At 39.4% G+C, this 19,777-nt stretch overlaps 1 protein-coding gene across 1 annotated transcript in view; it reads left to right on the top strand.

Moving 5' to 3' along the window:
• dntt (deoxynucleotidyltransferase, terminal) overlaps nt 1–19,777 on the top strand; it is a 159,137-nt gene that overhangs the window by 94,732 nt on the left and 44,628 nt on the right. Inside the window, exons 9-10 of the mRNA XM_017696493.2 lie at nt 8,236–8,481; nt 9,519–9,602. Of these exons, the coding sequence (XP_017551982.2) occupies nt 8,236–8,481; nt 9,519–9,602 (330 nt within the window). The remainder of the gene's footprint in view (nt 1–8,235; nt 8,482–9,518; nt 9,603–19,777) is intronic.

Raw genomic sequence — 19,777 nt, 5'->3', positions numbered from 1 at the left:
CTGTGATGAAGGTATCTGTAGCCTATTCACATTTAAGATGTGCTTCAAAGTCAGCAATATGTCATGTAATTGCCAAGATATGATAGCTGTTAGCATTACCATCTATCACCCAGTTAACTTTTTATAATGAAAAACCAGTCTCTCTCTCTCTCTCTCTCTCTCTCTCTCTCTCTCTCTCTCTCTCTCTCTCTCTCTCTCTCTCTCTTCTGCTGTGCTAGTGCTGGTGTTTGCTGATATTTTTTCTAACCATATTGGTGCTGACACAAAGGATTTTGGGATATGTAAGGCAGCAAAAGATACACCTACACGGCTTTCAAAAGCTGGCCGAATGAAGGAACCTTAGCAGGCGGCGTTTCATACAAACATTTGATTCAGACATGACTGGGTGCCTTCCTGCTTCTGAATACTGTATGGGTAGGCAGTGTTTATTACATTTCAGACACAGCCATTCCCTCTCACTCATATTCTCTCGCTCTCTCTCTCTCTTGCACCCTCTACCTACAGTCCCTGCTGGTAATTAGCCCTTGTGTTGGCCTGTTAACTCTCTCTCTGCCTGTAGCTGTGCTGTGCTGTGGAGCTGCCGGTCCCTGCAGGCTGGTGGTTGAGGGCCGGCCTCTGCAGGCCTCCCTGGGGCAAGTCAGTGTGAGAGAGCCGCTGATTAAGTGGAGGTAGCGGAGGTCGCAGTAAGGCATGTAACCTTGTCATGGCTGAGCTGGGCCTCAGGGGTGCACATGCCGTCGCTGAGGCTCAATATCACACACTTGCGCTTCATTCTTTCAGCCTGCGGGGAGGTAAAAATACATCCTCAGAAAAAAATGTCCTTGTGAAAATGGGCTTCATCATCTTTCATTATTTTTTTGACCTACAGCTGGATATAAAAGCATAATTGTGGGGCAGAAAAAAGGGCAGCCAGTCGCTCACACAGAGACAGATGAGAGCAAATTCTGGCCTAGAATCAGAAGACATGATGAACTTGCTTGCCGCTCGCCTCTGTGCTGTTCACCGTCTCATTTTGTCAGTTTGATTAGTGAGTTTGTGGTGGTTCGAGATTTATCCTGTTCATTCTAGTGCTATGGTGTAGTTGACCTTTCCAATTCTGCTGTTGAAGGTCAGGGTGCAGTATGACCTGTAAGTTGTTTATATACACTTAACAAGCACTTTATTAGGAACCTTTTGTACACCTACTCATTTATGCAATTATCTAATTAGACAATCGTGTGGCAGCAATGCAGTGCATAAAATCGTCAGATACAGGCAGCAGCTTCAGGTAATATTCACATTAACCATCAGAATGGGTAAAATATGAGATCTCAGTGATTTCGACCATGGCATGGTTGTTGGTACCAGATGGGCTGGTTTGAGTAACTGCTGAACTGCTTACTTAGAATCACACAATAAAGAATCTCAGAATGCATACCACATTGGATCTTTAGGCGGATGGGCTACAACAGCAGAAAATCATGTCTATTTCTGTCAGTTAAGAACAGAAAACTGAAAAGTTGAATTTGAAGACTGGAAAAATTTTACCTTGTCTGATGAGGCCCACAAGATGTTGAGGTCAGAATTTGGCACCAACAGCAAGAATTCAAGGACCTAACTTGCTATGTGTCAACAGTCCAGGCTGGTGGAGGTACTGTAATGTCATGTGGGGAATGTTTTCTGGGTACAGTTTAGGCCCATAATAACAGTCAATCATCTCTTGAATGCCACAGCCTAATTGAGTGTTGTTGCTGAGCCTGTGCCCCAATGCATAGCCACAATGTACCTATTTTTAATGGCTATTTCAAGCATGAAAATGCACCATATAGCAAAGTTGTCTCAAGCTTGTTTCGTGAACATGACGGTGAGTTCAGTGTTCTTCAGTGGCTTTCCTGTTCACCAGATCTAAATTCAGTAGAACAGATTTGGTAGAACGAGAAATTTACAGCATGAAAATGCACCTGAAAAATCTGTAGGAATTGCATGATGTCATCATGGACCAGCGCCTCAACAGAATGTTTCCAATATCTCGTGGACCCCATGTCACTAAAAACTGATGCTGTTTTGAGAGCAAAGGGAGAACAGTATTAGTATAGTGTTCCTAATGATGTATTTGATGAGTGTATATGTATGTGAACTGGTGATGTCTGTATGTGAACATGTATGTACACTATCATTCAAAAGTTTGGAATCTCTTATTATTTTAGCTTTTTTGTAATTTTGTAGTAGACCTTGCACTATCACGAAATTTGCAATGGCAATTAATCAACATATAGACCATTTTATTTTTTCTTTCAAATCACACTGGGCTAGCATATTACAATCACTTTATACATTTATCTACAGCCATTTTAGATACGACTGAAAACATTCATTAAAATTTTTGAAAAGTAGTCTAAAATGCTTTTCAGATGGAAATAGTTTGACATTGGGATGTGAGGTATTACCAGAGTATCTCAGTTAATACACATGCATTTGTTTTCTCAATGGAAAGGGTCATATTTGTATCTTTTTCAGAACCTAATGTTTTAAAACAGAACAATAAAAAAGCCTGTAGGCAGAATGGAGTGTAGAGAGTCAATACAATCTAAAAAGAACAGTTGCAACGGTTTTTGGGACAATTATGTTCCCTGACTAAAGGTACTGAAGACTTACCCTTCAAGGTACCACCACAGTCACAAGATGAGTGCAGCCCTTTGATAGTGAGTATGTGGATGCTGTAAAATGTCATACTCTCAGACTGCAATGCTGTATTTAATTCACTTGTTCATCAAAGTGCTGCCTAAATGTAAACTCTGTCACTGTATAGATACATGTACTCTCTCTCTCTCTCTCTCTCTCTCTCTCTCTCTCTCTATATATATATATATATATATATATATATATATATATATATATATATATATATATATATATATATATTACAAGCTTAGATATTTAAAACACAACCGTAATCTGAATAGTACTAAAGTGTTCCCTGCGCATCATTAAGCTGTCATTAGCTGCTAGATCGGGGTCTGTTTTTTAAAACTGTTATAACTGTGTAGCTGTGGGCAGGAGAGCATGCAGAGTTAGCCCAGGGGTTTTTCACCTGTCATGGACAAATGTGTAAGTAATTACCAGCACTGTTGGATATGTCATGAAGTAAATTACAGTTGCAAATGGTGTAGGGAATACTCCAGTCAGATTTAGTGTGCAGAGTGCATGCACACTACACCCTTCATGACTTTCTGTATTTTTTGTAAGTGAAAATGTATCACTCACTCATGTGCACACACACACACACACACACCTACACACACACACACACACACACACACCGCTATTAAACTCTTTAACTCGTCTGCTTGGTCATTTCACTGATCGAACTTAACAGTTCCCTGCACAGCTCCTAAAATCAAAGGAAAGAGCAGTTCAAACGTGTTGTGCTAACACGGGCCAGTCTCGCTGTGAAGACGGAGAGGTTTGAAGTCTCCCACTCCACCTCATAGCCATCGTGACATTGGATCAGGCCGGCCGCTGTCCTGTGAGTCTAATGGGAAGAACGTGGCAGCTGTTTATGGCCCACTTTAAAGAAAGAGGGAAATATGATATTTTTAAAAAGCTGACCTTTTTGATAGTATTTGCAGAAGCTGCAACTGTCACGTCTGTTTTTGTGCGATTTTGCGAGTGTGTATGGTGAAATACAGATGGATTCCCACATCACCTGCAGAGCAGAGCATGATTTCTGTAGTTTATTTGGCTTTAGTCCCCTCAGCAGTAGGTTGGCACAAAGCTTAGATAGGCTCCTTATCTTTTACATAATGTATTTAAGTTGTATTTTCAAATGTGACAGCTGTGAGCATTTCATTTAGAACGTATACATCAGGCTCTTACAAGCATATTTGGAATGATAGTAGACGCATCTGAATGCAGGGCATTTAAATATTGCTGAAGCTTTTAACATAGTGATTTACATTAGGTAGTATGAGGAAAGCCGCTATGGAGTAACTCAGGCCTATGTGCTTTGCTCAAGAGTACAATCATATAAATATATCACTGCAAAACTTGCGAAGGCTGTGAATGTGTTAACTTGTTAAAACCGATTGGAAAAGTAGTTTACTGTAGCTCCTGGTCTGTAGATAGATTGGTTTCACTATTTCAGTGTGGGGTTGGAGCTGGTTGTGTGTGGGAGCACAGGCCAGCTGTAGGTGACTGGGGTTACAGATTGATTCATGGATGTGGCTCTGCACTGATGGGGAATGAAATACTCCATGTAATTACTCACCAAATCAGCTCCTCACATCACGGATGAGGAAGATCCTCTGCATGTCTGTTCCGCCGCTCGCTGCGACTAATTAGAAGAGCGTGTATATGTGTGAGTGATAGAAAAAGGGGGCAGGAGGGCAGAAGTGAATGAAGACATTTTCCCCCTTTTGTTGTAAATGATGTCCTTGTATCTGCAGTCTCACTGGCCCTGTGACTTTTAAAACCAGACCAGTCTATCAATTGAAGTCCTGTGTATTTGTGGGGAGGGAAAGTGCAGACCTACGCTGTCATTTTCAATTTATTTTGCCTTATGCCATTTTTTCTAATGGTTTAAAGGTGGAACTTTTGTGAAACAAAAGTATCTGTCTAATAGCAGAATGTGTCACTGAGCCGAAAACGTTCAAAGATTAAAATGCATTTGAACCACAAAAACAGAGGCTCAGTGCCAGCTCTGCTTTGAAGGAAACATCGCCATTTGGAACATCGCCATAGTGGCAAATATTACTGAATATAGGGGTGACATGGCAATCCTCAGTTTAGTTATGTCCATTTCCACCAGCTAGCTATGTCCTCCATGTGATGCTACATAGTTGAGAAGAAGACTAGCACATGCTTCCTTGAGTCACATGAAGCCAGCCACCTTTTCTTTGAACTGTTGCTAATACCTTGCACAGCGCAATATCCTTGGAGGGCTCTAACGGGCAATTCTCTTACTTTAGTTAATAGATGCCTTTGTTGGCTGATATTATGTTGAGGGGTGAGGGAGATGGAGGACCATCCTATCCACCCAGAGAAAGTGATGCCGGTTATGCTTTCTTGGATGCAGGTGACAGGGCATCACTGCGCATCACAGGGCATTAACTGATCCAATTATCTTTCTTTGTTGTGCTCAAATTTGTATTAGTTTTTAATAAATATGTTGTATATTCCTTTTTAAATGCAAACAAGCATGAATAAGTACAGTAGGTTAAAGCACAGAACCTGATTGTTTCTCGGACTCATTAAATGTGATAGTTGAGGCTGTTTGCCAGATACAATTGGATTTAGATGCCTATATGCTATGTTTAGTCTCCAGTCTGTAGATGGCCCAGTCTCACGGTCTTTCCTTTTGAAAGACAGATTTTTATCCATTTTTCCATAATAAATTTTGCCCAATTGAAAAGTTTCACACTGGCTTGCACTGCCCAGCCAGCATTTTGTCTGACCAATCAAAAAGCTTGATATAGTTATGATGTTTTATTTTTGCTTATAATATTTGTCAGATTTAAAATGTTCTTATTTAATTTATTGTATATATTGTAACACATTTTTGTGGTTTAACCCCATAACATTTCAGGGTTATTACATACTAAGACCTATTATTCAGTAACTACAGGGACTTGCGCAGTGCAAACTAATGGAGCTATTCTTCAGTCATAGAAGCGCATAATAATACTTTGTGTCCATGGCTTGTTAAGGGGTTAAAAATAAGCCATCATCCTGTTACAACGACCACTAGCCCACAGACTAGTTTAAATAAAACTATGGAGTCTATTTAATTCTTGATCATGTTGAATTACAACAGCCAACTGAAGTGTTGGCTCCTTAAAATCATTACCACTCACAAAATTGGTCATGCCCTTCATGACTCCGTCACCTTGTACTGTATTGACTTGGTGTGTGGTGCTTATATTACATTGCTGGATGGAGTGGGCTGTTTGGTAAAGGAAGAGTTACAGGCACTTTCCTGCATAGTACACCACAATTACAATGAGTGCCTGTCACCACTCCTGACCAGAAGAGAGACAGAGAGGCTGTGAAGGTATGCGTATGTGAGAGAGAGAAAGAGGAAGAAAGTGCTGTAGCTCCTGTGGCAATTATTGCTCCTTAGTAAGAGTGCTGCAGATTTATGGGCTACAAGAGGGATATAGTAACTCAACAATTATTGCGGATACTGGAATTAAACCGACAATTTGTAATGTTAATCGCCTTAGTGCTGCCCCCATCAGGAGCTGAATAATCAGAGTGGGCACAGGCCCAGAGGAAATCAATTTACAGCCTCTATCCACAGCCAACCCAGACTATCTCTCGCCCTCCCTCCCTCTCTCTTCCTCCCTTTTCCTTCTCACTGCATCTCTTTCTGAACCCTACCCTCAGCTTTCCTTTATTTTTGTCTCTCTCTTTTGAACCTACCTCATTTTCTTGCTTGATTTTCTCCAGCCCACTCTTGCTTCTTTCCTTTTTTTTTTCCACATTAGCTTTTCTTCATCCTCCTCTTCACCACCTATCTGTCTGTCTTACTCTTTCGTTCTCTCCTTCCTCTAATTTTCTCTCTGTCTCTCCCTCTTCCTCTCACCTTGCCTGTGCTGTTTCCTGCTTGCCTGCATCCTCTCTGTGGTAAAGTCTGGAATTGATTTCATTTCCTATGGAGTGGAACCATTTAGCACAGATTGAGAATGGCATCCTGCTGCTGCTGCTGCATTAAGGGTTACAATTTAGTGAGGTGTGTGTATCAAGAAAATGTGCCCTCTAACAGTCTCGGTTCTTCAACTAAATTGGCCCAGACTGAAAATGGTGGCTAGTCAGTGTTTCAGTGCAGGATGTGCCCATATATACTTTCAAGAAGGCATTCATAAGCAGTCATCAGATTCACTTACCAAATCACACATGCTTGTTCCATTTACTTATTTCAGTATCTCAGGAGCACACATGGCTCAGTGTGGCCACTAGGTTGTGAGATTATTCAAGAGTGTGCGAGCATGTACACCAATAAATCGATCATTATTGGATTAGAGCAGTTATGCGATTATTCCAGTGGTCATGTAAATAACACATTCCAATGTCTTAACTTGTTTTAAACTAATGTCTTAAGCCGTTTTTCACAAAATCTGATATGGAGACATGGATTTTTACTCAGTAATTGTTTTTTAGGGCATGATTACCTTTACTCTTGTTTGTTCTGGTTTTGTTTGTGTTGTTTTGTTTTTCTTAGTGTGAGTTAATGAGTTAAATTTTCTGCAGTTATCAGATTTTTATTGTGATCAGGTTATTAAGTTCATGCAAGTGACAATTTTAATCAGTGAAATTACTGAATGACTAAATAAATTTAGTACACTTTAGTTGAAAGAAGCCTGCATGACACAGTCATACATAAACACTAAACTAATGTTTAAATCAACATTCATAAAGCACACATGCTCTACATGACCGAGCCCGAGGTCTCGTTTCTGGACAGCCGAAATAAAAATGAACTGACTGAGACCTTTTGGATAGAAAGTGCTTTGACACTTTAACCACTTTTTGCCTGATCTTTTAACTTATTGTTAATTATTTGTCTTCTCTTAAGCATTTGTATTTTATGCTTCATTATTCTTTCTCTACTTTACTGTATGTCTTCTTTAAAATGATTGCTTTGTGGCAGAGGGTTAATTCAGACTTTAGATGTTTTATATTATTTTTATTTTATGTGTTGTTCTTACTCACTTATGGTTTTGGAAAAAGCATGAATATAATTGTATCTGTTATCCTATGTTTAATTGACACTCTTTGAGTTTGAATGTTATATACACTGCAAAGCATTTGCTGTCCAGAAGGTCAAAGCCAGGTCATTTTTTATTTTGGCTTTCCAGAAATGAGGAGTTTCACTAAAATAATAAAGCTGTTCAAAATACAAAGTGGGATCTTTTATTTAAAAAAAGAAAAATGACATCGTAGTTCATATTAATGTCATGTAAAACATGCATGCTTTGTGAATGCCAATTTAAACATTCGTGAGCATGTTATGCTGGCTGACCGTAACACCATGGAGGATTTTTTTCATTGCCAAATTTTTGCTAACATCCTCGGTCACACAAACTGCGGAAGTCCAGTGTTTAATGCTACATTTGCCTACCTCTTTAACATTGAAACCTGGATAAGAGCATCTGCCAACTATGGTAAATGTAAGCATATACTAGCACATTAATGAATCCATTTCACAGTAATAGCAAATATTTTCAATAAGTCCATAAAACCTTTCTCCCTTTCTAGGGTCTTCTCCTGTTCTCAGATTTCCAGGAGTCGACCTTTGACCTGAACAAAATGCCCAGTCATCGGTTTGAGGCCATGGACCACTTCCAGAAATGCTTTCTAATTTTGAAGCTGAGGACGGCGTTGGAGGAGGGCAAGCAGAGAGGTCCCACCCGTAGGAGAGACTGGAAAGCTGTGCGCGTGGACCTGGTTGTCCCCCCAGTTGACCGTTACGCCTTCTGCCTGCTGGGCTGGTCGGGCTCCACGGTACGGGATAATGGCTGGGGGAGGGTTGTTAGATGAGCAAAAACCTCAAAATTTAGGACCGTCAGATTAAGGGCAGTAGTGAAAGACGGGTACAGGTTGATTTGGGTCGTTTCTAAAAGCGTGGCACTCATGCTCTGTGTGCCCGTGCTGCCTGCTGGGCTGCTCTACCCATCAGCTGTAATTATAACCTCATTCTTTGACCTTTCCCTAGAGAGCCATCCCACAATGCTTTGCAGGGCCTGTGGAGCTTTCATTGAGTTACAGAGTGAGTAAGAGTGAGAGAAAGAAGACTGACAAGGTTTGAAAAGAAAAATAATTTTATATGGCTTAAGTTGTTCCATAGTGTCTGTAAGCTGCGTATCTTGAGTGCTTCTTGTGCAGGACTGTAAAAGATTAAGAAGTATTTTATTTCGTTTATCCTTCATTGCGTTTTTTTTCCATCTGAAGAAACTATTAATTTGTTCCACCATTCTTTCCTTCATGCATTCCTTTGTTCGTTTGCGAGCTCTGCAGTGTCCCATGGCCTCCGCTTCAAACTTTTTGTTGATAAACAAAGCTAAAATGGCCATGACCTTCAGGAGATTAACATAATTCAAAAAGCATTAGAGTTTAGAGGAGATTAATAGAATGCAATTTAAATAAGTCTGCTGTCCATGATAAGGCTTTCTAAAGAGATTAATGTCAAGCGGTGCACTTAATTCAACATATCAGCAAAGCTGCATTTAGATAGCTAGTCCAGATTAGGACCACCCCTAACTGAGGCGCTGCAACTTAAATGAGTGTTTACTCTTTGTTTAGTTTTGATAAACAAAGAAAGAAAGAAAGAATTGACTCTGTGAAAGAAGGTGATTGACAGGTTGTGGATGCAGTTTGGTGATGGACACTCTGAAGTCATTTAACTTGCATGAAGGCAATCTAGCAATTAGCCATGCTGCCAGTTTGTGATCAACTGGTAATTGCTTATTTCATTTGTGAGTTAGGGGCTTCCAGCATAAGAACTTTGTTAAAATGACCTGAGTGTGGTTCTGTCTCTGCAGCAGTTTGAGAGAGACCTGAGGAGGTTTGCCAGGCTGGAGCGAGGGATGCTGCTGGACAACCATGGCCTTTATGACAAAGCTGCAGTGAGTATACAAACACTCACTCACTCACGTTCTCTCGCACACACGATGCTCAGATCTGCGTTACTGTGAGGTTCTGTTGTTAGTCGGCAGAAACCAGTATGTACTCCTTCCAGCACCATTGTAGCACACACTACAGAAGTACTTTAGATCTTAGACCAGAGGCTATTCAACATTAGTCTGTTTTTGTGTGAGTTTGGCTCTTATTTGTGTAGCAGCATCATTGGGGATGATGTAATGCTAAAGTAATTTGTTACACTGAACAAATAATATAACAATTATGACAATTGGCTGATACTCTGATCCACAATTTGATTGTTTTAAACAGGTAGGCGAAGGTAATGTTAGGAATCTTGCCCAAGGACTCTACAGCGTCTACAGCGTAGACAGCAGAGGTGTTACCCTCCACACTACACCAACCACACCATAACATATTACAGTTTAAATTCTCATAAGCACACTACAATTACTGTCTCAATAAGAATAATGATGCTTGTGCTGCACATACATATAACAATGTTGATTATGAATAATGCATTTCAATAATATATTTCCTCTATAACCATTATCCGTGCCTGTATTTTTTAAACATTAAACATTATAAACATTGTCCTGTATTTTGCGTGCATGAGTTGATTGTGCTACCTGTGTCAGCTGACTGGGTGACTTTAGTTCTGTATATGAGCATGCTGGGGGTCTTTCTAATATGAAACCGAACAGTGAATAACCCCACCTAAATAAGGCTTCTTTCAGGAACAGCTCTGTAAGCTTTGTGTTTATTTTTTTAACATTTTGTTTTAAAGCAGCTGTTTTCGAACTGTTTCTATTAGCTAGTTTCTTGGTTTTCAGATAACACTAGCTGTTCATAATTTTTGAACAATAACAGGTTATACTGTTCAGAGACATGCCTCATGAAAGGCGTGGCTATTACGTTCTAAATAAATTACTAAAATGGACTACTGTTTTTTTCTGTTGTACTTTCTAGTTGGTATTTTTATTTTTTTTTTATTTTTAATACTAAACAGAAAACAAGGTGTACAATGACAACACAGGCACAAATAAATGCTCTCTCTCTGAACTCCCTCTCGTGTGTCCATCCACCCTCAGCTGGAAAACCAAAACGCAAGAAAATTAACACAAACAAACCATAAACACCAGGAATTAAAAATGGCTTAGTATATATGTCTATATATAGTTGTTAGGACTAAGTGATGACATAAAGAGATTAATCTGCTGTCCTGTTCTAGCATGCATGACAGAATGGGTACTCGATAAGATTTATATAGGTTTTATAGAGTAACACAGGAGAATGTGTAATCTGCTTACAGTTTGAGATGAGTAATTAAGGATTTGTAATGTATTTTCTTTGAGGAACTGCACCAACACTTCCAGCAGTATATGTGCTCTTTGGGTATTGAATCCTTGGCCTTGGCCTTGCTTGACCCATGCTCTTTCAGCTGAGGTAAAGAAACACTGTGTTTATGCATTCATCTGTATGTGTGTGCATATTCTCCACATTTGAAATGTGTCTAAACTCGGCTCAGAAGCGGAATAAAAACATCACTTTATTCGCTCTGAGCAGAATTGATATTTTAACATTCCCGCTCTTGCATTCCAACCCTGACATAACATTTTCAGTTTTATTCTTTCTACAAACAGGCGTGGTTATCTGTCTGATGCATGCTTTACCGTACTGAGATTATATATTGAGAAAACATTTATGTTGAGTAGAATTTACCCTGTTTCTTCATCCATAAACTGAAGGCATGTAATGTTATAGCCCATGGTGTGCAGTGCGAGTAAAATGATTGAATGAAATCAGGCGAGACGTGATGTTGATTCAGAAAGTGTATATGTGAAACAAATAATAAGCTAGTGGCCTACATGGATTGAAAAATGATGTTATTAACTGGTAACAGAGATTTCAGATTTCTGTTTTGCTGCAGTTAAGGATGATTACGTTTTTGTTCCTAGCTAAATACCATTGTTAATTCAGTAATGTTACATCACAAAGATTACAAAACCCTCTTCAGCTCAGCGAGGGTGCTAGCTTGAGTTTCCTCTGCGTCTGCGTCTGCCTCTCAGGTTTGTGTTTATGGATGTAAAGAGTGATTTGCTGCAGAGCCTCTTGTTCCTGAGCAGAAGGATTAGGGGTGCTTATAGGCAGATGTCTCATGCGGGAATATATACATGCATTCTAGTGCTTTCATGCAAAAGCTTGGTGTCAATGTGCAGGCTTTGTTTCAATCAGCGCTTTGCCTCTCTTGAGTGCGAATGCATTGATGTATCAGGTAATGTTTTCTGTTTGAGTAGCAGCAGCACGGAACACATCAGGCTTCCACTGGGAATGTAAAATAGCTAATATTTTTTTTTTGTTGTTATCTGGATGCTTGCTTAGGTGTGGCTAATTGAAATGGGAAACACGAGATGTGTTAATGCTTTTTTGTGTTTATTTATTTATTTAAATCAAATACATTTCTTCCCTCAGTATACTCTGATGGAACTTGACTCATTATAGTACCGTGGATGATGTGAACCTGTAGACACACACACATTCACGCGGGAGGCATACACTCACTAATGGAAGGGACTCTGCATATTACACATGTGATTGTGTGGAAAATGATTCTAATGCCTTCTTAATTGGGTAATTAACTTAATCGACAGCCACTCAAATGCAAATAGTCCTTGTCTTCCCCCAACAGCATATGATCAACTCAGTCGCATAAAATTTCTCAAAAAGTCTTAATCAAATTTCCTTTTAAGGTGCATTAAAGTATTTACCCCGATAACCCCCAACATTAACATGTAATGACTTCCACACTGTTTCTGTGTAACACAGTAATCCATCACTGTCGTCACACAATGGCTGTCTATGACAGCTCGACCTCAGCAATGCTGACAGCCAATCAGGACTGACACCTTGGGAGGTTTCCTCCAATGAGCCAGCAATAATATAATATGTCCTGTCATAGCTGTCACATACGGTGGCAGTCTTATCAACGAACACCTCGAATCAGTCAATTTATGACCCAAACCCAGGAAGACTAATGGAGGTAGTCCAGCGCATTGGTTATTCCCTTTCTCTCTTTCACATGTCCTCTGTCTCCTTCTTGCTTACTCCTGTTATTCTTTCTTCTCATGAACGTTTTCATGCATCTTGCTGCAAAAAAAACCACATTATTACAATGACATTTGTAAGATTTATCTCCAAATGGCTTCAGGAAGACAAAATTGTGTAAGATCATGGCTTTTGAATGATTTCTTTGAGGAATTCAAAGTGAAGAAGATAAATTTGGTGAACAGTGATCTAATAAATTCATTCCAAATCCCACTTCTAACTTTAGTTGATTGAAATATAAAACTTTTTGGTAATAACATATAACTACATTAGATTATATTAGATCGTGATCCAAATAAAAACTAGTATTTCCAAAATGGTAACTTTAGACAAGAGACCAAAACCGCTCTTTCCAGTACAGGCTATTGTAAAGAAATATTACTGGAGCATTTCTATTTGTCCATTTATGATGACATTTTCACGCAATAGCCACGTTTACATGCAGCTTGATAATCCATTAATAATCTAATAGCTCAATTGGAATAGAATACATCCATGTATACACCTCATTGAAGCCATTTGGGATACAATTTCTATCTTCGTGAACAAGGTGGGTAATTTTGTAAAAAATTTGTTAAATAGAAGAATAGTGTACATGTAAACACCTGTATCCAATTCATTCCAAATGGGTATGTTCTGTGCATGTGTGTCATGTAGCAAAAATTTGTAACGTTCACCATGGCACAAGCAGAAACTGGTCTGCAGAAGACACAATGTTTATGCTTTAATAGGTGGCGACAGGATGGGAGTCAAGCTTATGCATCTCAGATCATGACATTTTCCTCTCACCCTTCTTTAATAAGTACAAGTGAAGTATGTTTTCCTGAGATGTGCCATCATTTCATGTCATTAAAAACACAAGCACACCAGCTGAAAATTCAGGCAAACACACTGCTGCTTGTCTCACTCTGACTGGACTCACGTGATGCTTGTTGTCATGGTAACGTCTACACTACATGGTACTTTATTTATGCCACATCGTTTTTGATCAGATTATGTATGGTGTGCATGCAAGACTGTTTAGGAGAGTGTAAATAAACATCTTATTCTTAATCTATAAGCAGAATGTATTAAATTGAAATGGCAAAAATCTTTACGTGCAAATACAGCCAATGTAAAGGACAGTTGCTGAGCTGAAATGATGTAGGAAAGCAAACATTTTTCTTTAGACAGCATCAATATATATATCTTTTTTCAACAGTAATAGAACATAAGTCATCATGCTAGACATGGTATATGTTAAAGCATATGCCTTTTTGCACGAATCTGAAGGCTATCTTTCCACCAAGTTCAAAGCCTGGCTTGTCTTTAATATGTCAGCAGCTGCATTTAACACCTGGAGGGTGATTTATAGATCCTGCATTAACTCCTTTTCAAAGTAGCTACAGAATACAATTCCTGCTTGTGTTGGCAGTCCTGCAGTTATTTCTTCATGTTGATGGAATATACTGAGGAAAATTTACAAGCTGGAAGAGAGCTAAAGGCCTATAGGAGACTTGCAGAAAAAGGGTTAAATGATCCAGTGATATATTTTTTTTGGCTTTGCAGTTGGTGTAGCATAGTGGGTAACATCCCTTGGCAAGGAAGACTATGGAAAAGAATGCTGCCTGGGCAGTCACATCACACTACACTAATAGTTCTTGTGGTGCAACGTTCCTAACACTCCATCTGCCTACCTCTGTAGCATGATTAAAACTGTAAGTGGATCTGAATAAAAACATTGGCCAAATGCCATAAATGTAATATGTAAATATGTTAATACAACCCAGAGAGTTTTGACTAGTTCTAGGGCCTTAGTTCCACAGATATTCTTATGACAGCTCAACTAAATATTTACTTTAGTGCTGACAACTGAATGTCCCTTAGTATAGCTATTTGCTTATAGAACTAGACAAGTGGTTATTGGAGCTAAGATTAGTACTTACATGTACTTGATACTCTTTTTAATCCCCTGGCCACTGCAGGCTCAAGGTATTATTGCACACCTCTATAATGTAAGAATAGCTCTGCCAGTTTGCATCAAAGTCCCTGTAGTTACTGAATAATAAGGTGGTTGGTTAGTGTAGTGGGTAACACCTCTGCCTTGTCGACTGGGGTTCAATCTCCACCTGGGCAAACACCCTACACTATTCCAATAAGAGTCCTTGAGCAAGACTCCTAACACCACCTTGGCCTACCTGTGTAAAATGATCAACTTGTAAGCCGCTCTGGATAAGAGCGTCAGCCAAATGCCATAAATGTAAATGAATAATGAGCCTTACTATGTAATAAGCCTGGGAATTTAAGGGGTTTGGCTCATTTTTTACAATGTAACATTTGATTGATAAAATGAGCAGAACCATTTGCACTAACTGTAGAAAAAGTTTAGTTGACATTAAGTTTACAAACAGAAGTTAACTAATTTGTAATTCCACCCCTGTTGGTATCAGGCACAATATAGACAGACAGTACACTACAAACAGTACAACCAGACAGGCCAACCAGAATAAAGCATTATGAGAGATTATGATTTTAAATATAGTTTACAATATTCCAAAAATGGGAGTATGTGATTGTATAAAACCTCAACAGAGCAGGGTGGAGGAGGCTTTCATTTTCAGACATAAGATGCTTATTCACCTCAAGTGTGAACTTTTACTACATATAAGTTATTTATTTCATTGTTTCTCTAGTTGAAGGAAACAACAAAAACAGCCAAAAAATGTATGACTCGAGTCCCCTCTCTGCGTCAGACAGGACTGTCAGAATAAGATATGGCGCATACAAAGCAGATTCAAATGAGATGTTTCTCCAGCTGATGGACAGAGTGCTGAGTCTCCTGCCACTCTGATCTTCAGGTCCTGCTCCCTGGACTCATTTGCATTGTGTGTTTGTCACAGGGACACCCAGCCATCTTGAACAGGGATGTGGGTTTTCCAAACATGCCACTGGAGTGACTGAGAGGGACACACCCTGTCACTGTCAGTCTACAGGGAGCAAAGAGGGTCAGAATTCTGGCAGATATGGAGGACAAAATTACATATTTACGATGTTAATTCAGAAGCAAGGGCAGTGATGGTCAGTGACTTTGTGAGGACTGCTGCTGTTCTGCAGAGGAGGAGATGACCCTGGTGATGTTTATTCAGAGACTGAGACAGGAGTTCAGCTCTCAGGGTTACACACATATAAACACACATAGACATGTTTGTTATATGCCTTGCCCCATATATATTAATGTTGTGTATTACCTAAAATTGTCACTATCGAAACAGTTGAAGTTAATATATGTAGAACTCTATCAATGGTTTCAATAGTGACACTTTTAGTTAGTCTTTTTATTAAAACAAAAAACATACACAGAAAATACATGCTTTATAGTTCTTAATGTTACACAGTGATTTTTAGGCTTTGGGATGTATTTAATTCAAAACAACGTTCACCATGTGGCTATAAGGGGATGTAGTTTCACTTCTTGCTCTAAAATGCAGGGTATGGCTAAAATAAATCTCTGCCTATGGACTGATACTCCTTGTGTTTTGGTGCTGACATGAAAACATGGGAGAGCATTTTTAATAAGGTTTTTTTTCTTTGTGAAATTCATGACACGCAAATCTGTCAACTCCACTGTCTTTCAACAATACCTTCTGTATTGAGTTTATTACTGTCTTGATTGCAGTGTGTTATACTGTTATATAAATATGTAAGGTCATTTATTTGTTCAAAGACCTCAACCAAAATAATCAATATAAATAAACAAATATACCGTGCCTTGTGCTTTGATGTGGGTAAGTGTGTTTACCAAGCAGCTGCTTAGATGCTTATAGATGATATCCAGATGAGTTTGAATATGCATTTAAATGTCCAATTCCTCTTTATTTGACAAATTTCACATATTTGGGGAAAGGATAAACTGCTACCTGTGCAAAAGTTTCTGATCTAATTTTCTAGTATTTTAAACCCAGTAAATAAAATTGTTCACTAAAAGTTGCATAGAAATGTGATAAATAAGGTTGTTCCCTGTAGAGCATGTCTTAATTTACTTTACTTAATTTACTTAATTTCACTTAGAAAATCAACAGAACAAGTTTTTTGGCTGGGAGTTTTCAACTCTGTTTACATATGACTTCAAATAACTATAAATACATTAAAAAGTAAGTAAAAGATTTTTTTTGTTTTTAAAAAACCTAAGAAAATGCTTTTGGATGGTAACTGTAAATACTGAAATACCTTGAGAAGAGCTTTGGGAAAATCTCACACACACATCAAATCACAATGTATTGTTTATTTTTTTATTTATATGTATTCTTAATCTCTGTTAAACTCTTTATTGTTTATTTGAAACAAACGCTAACTAGCCAGATAGAGTTTTACTAATTATTTTCTAGACTAGGACTTTTGCATAGTATTGTGTGTCACAATACTAATGTAGCACAATTTAATGACATAGTTTTGAACCATATCCATTGGTCTCCATAGAATGTTCTCATAATGTTCACACAATGTTAATTGCAAACTTATCTAACACTCTTTTGCCTGTGATGCTGGTGTATCCCTCAGTATATCACCCTCAGACTGGTGAAGGTCAACCTGAATTGTCGTTGGAGATTAAGGAGATGCTCTGCTGAAGGAATTGTTGGACAGTGTGATCCGCTCCTCTACCGCACAGTGCTATTAGAGCTTTAATCAAGCTAATGAAGATCAATTAGGTGTCTCCTTCTCTGAGCCTCTGCTTGCACACATCGTTGAGCTTCCCTTTTGTTCCACTGCCCAAGGCTTCGAGCAGCGGCCTGACATCCGTTACCGTGAAGGCTTAATTAATTGGACGAACGTATGGCCGCCACTGCCGAGATAATGATACTTTTATCTTTGTGGAGTGCTCTAATTGACCCTCCTCCCTCTCTAGAGATGGAATGAACTATGTCTTGTTCCTATCTAATGGGTGTATGTGGAGACAGGGTGGTAGTGTGGTTTGGTGAAGCTGGCTAATCATCTCATGACTGAGGACTTGACAAGGTCATCCTGAGCACTTTTTGATCTCTCTGACTGTGGCCAGCCCTTTCCTCTCCTGATGAGAGATTACACTGTCACATTATGGAGCGATCAAGGAAAGGTCAGGGCTGAACATGCACAAATTATATCAATTACAACCCAGCACTTAGACAAACAATAGCTTTCTGAGGGTGGCAATTATTGACTAATAGGAGTCTGTGGCACATTATTTCATAACACTTGACTTTGGTATGCCATGACACCTCAGAGGATCATACCATTCTCAAGGAGTGCTGAAATGCGCTGCTTTAGGCCTGGTGTGCATTTTGCAGTATTTTTTGAATTCTTGTTTGAAGGTACAGAGAAAGTTAAAGACTATTGTTTCTAGCTCTTTCTAGTTAGCAGTATTAGGGATGTACCAATAGTAGATTCTGAGTTCTTTACAGCCAGTTCTTTTTTTTTTTTTTTTTTTACAGCAAACTCACTCTATGTGGGCTAAATAAACACATAAATTACACACATTGAACACATTGGCAGCGCTTTCTTGTAGCCAAGTTCACAATATTTTCACGACTGGCCCCTCCCAGTCCTGTCCATGTGTTCGTGTTGTGTTTTGGTTTAGCCTGCCTGTCCTTGTTTTGGTTTTTCAGTCCAGCCCCCTCATTTTGTGACTCCACCCCTGACTGTGTTCCCGCCTGTTCCTCTGCCTGTATTTGAAGCCTGTGTTTTCCCCTGTCTGGTCGCTGGTCTTTGTACTGGTCTATGTACTGTTGTTTGTTCTGTTTGTACTGTTCTGCTTGTTCTGCTTGTTCTGTTTGATTCTGGTTTCTGTCATGTCTGCCCCCCGATCAATCTGTGTTGGCTCTATGACCCTGGACTGTTTAGACTATGACCCTGGATTTGCCCATAATAAACATCGCTTATCTCCGCATATGTGTCCGCCTCCTCGCTCCCCGTTACTAATATAAACTTTATTTGCTCCTTAAATTTTTAACTCTGATGCAAAAGTGTAGCTATTTCTGGTGTTTAAACTGATACTCTCTGTTAATAAGGGGGATTTCTCAGTGTCTCAGTATCTCACATGTAGAGAACTTGATCTAATAAAGCTGAATATTTGTAGATTTTTGTTAAAATATATCCATCCATTTTATAAGCTGCTTGTCCCTCAGGGTCACGGGGGGTGCTGCAGCCTATCCCAGCAGTCATCAGGCAGAAGGCAGGATACACCCTGGACAGGTCGCCAGTCCATCGCAGGGCAGACAGACAGACAGACACAGACAGTCACTCACACTCTCACACCCAGGGGCAAGTTAGCACGTCCAATTGGCCTGACTGCATGTCTTTGGACTGTGGGAGGAAACTGGGGAGAACCCGGAGGAAACCCACGCGGACACGGGGAGAACATGCAAACTCCACACAGAGAGGACCCTGGTCACCCGGCCGGGGAATCGAACCCAGGCCCTCCTCCCTGTGAGACGACAGCGCTACCCACCGTCTTGTGTCCTCGCTCTGAAAAAAAATAACATTGCATCCAGCAATAAAGGAAGCCTTGTGCATCTTTTACACAGTGATAGAAAACATTGCAGCACATAAAAAGCTCCGGTCTAACATGCTGATACATTTCACTGTGGCCAGCATGAATATGTGAGCTCTGTAACTGGTGAGACACTGGAGAGATGGTCAGTTTGATAAGTTTAACAGGCTACACTAGCATTTTAAATTGTTGGATGAAAAGTCAGTTACCTGAATAAATAACAAAAAATAAAATGTTATATGGCCATGTAGCACAGCGGGTATAATTATGCTTTCATAGTTAAGTATAGGTTTAGCAGCAGCCCTCAATACACTGTGAGTGCACTTAACTGGCTCAAGTTAGTTATGTTATTAAAATTGTCACATAGACTGGACAAACAATACATTTGCTGATTGCATATGTGGAGCAAAAATCTGCTGATTCTGATCTTGTTTGATTCTGATTGTTGATCACTGGGCAGTAAGTCATACAGTGTCAGAAACCACATAAGCAAGTCTATTAGCATTTGCTCAACAGCTTGGTTTAATGCTAGTGTGTGTGATTTAGACATGCAGT

Source organism: Pygocentrus nattereri, chromosome 5 (assembly GCF_015220715.1).
Source record: "Pygocentrus nattereri isolate fPygNat1 chromosome 5, fPygNat1.pri, whole genome shotgun sequence".
Lineage (NCBI taxonomy): Eukaryota > Metazoa > Chordata > Actinopteri > Characiformes > Serrasalmidae > Pygocentrus > Pygocentrus nattereri.
This window is presented reverse-complemented; position numbering and strand designations above follow the sequence as displayed.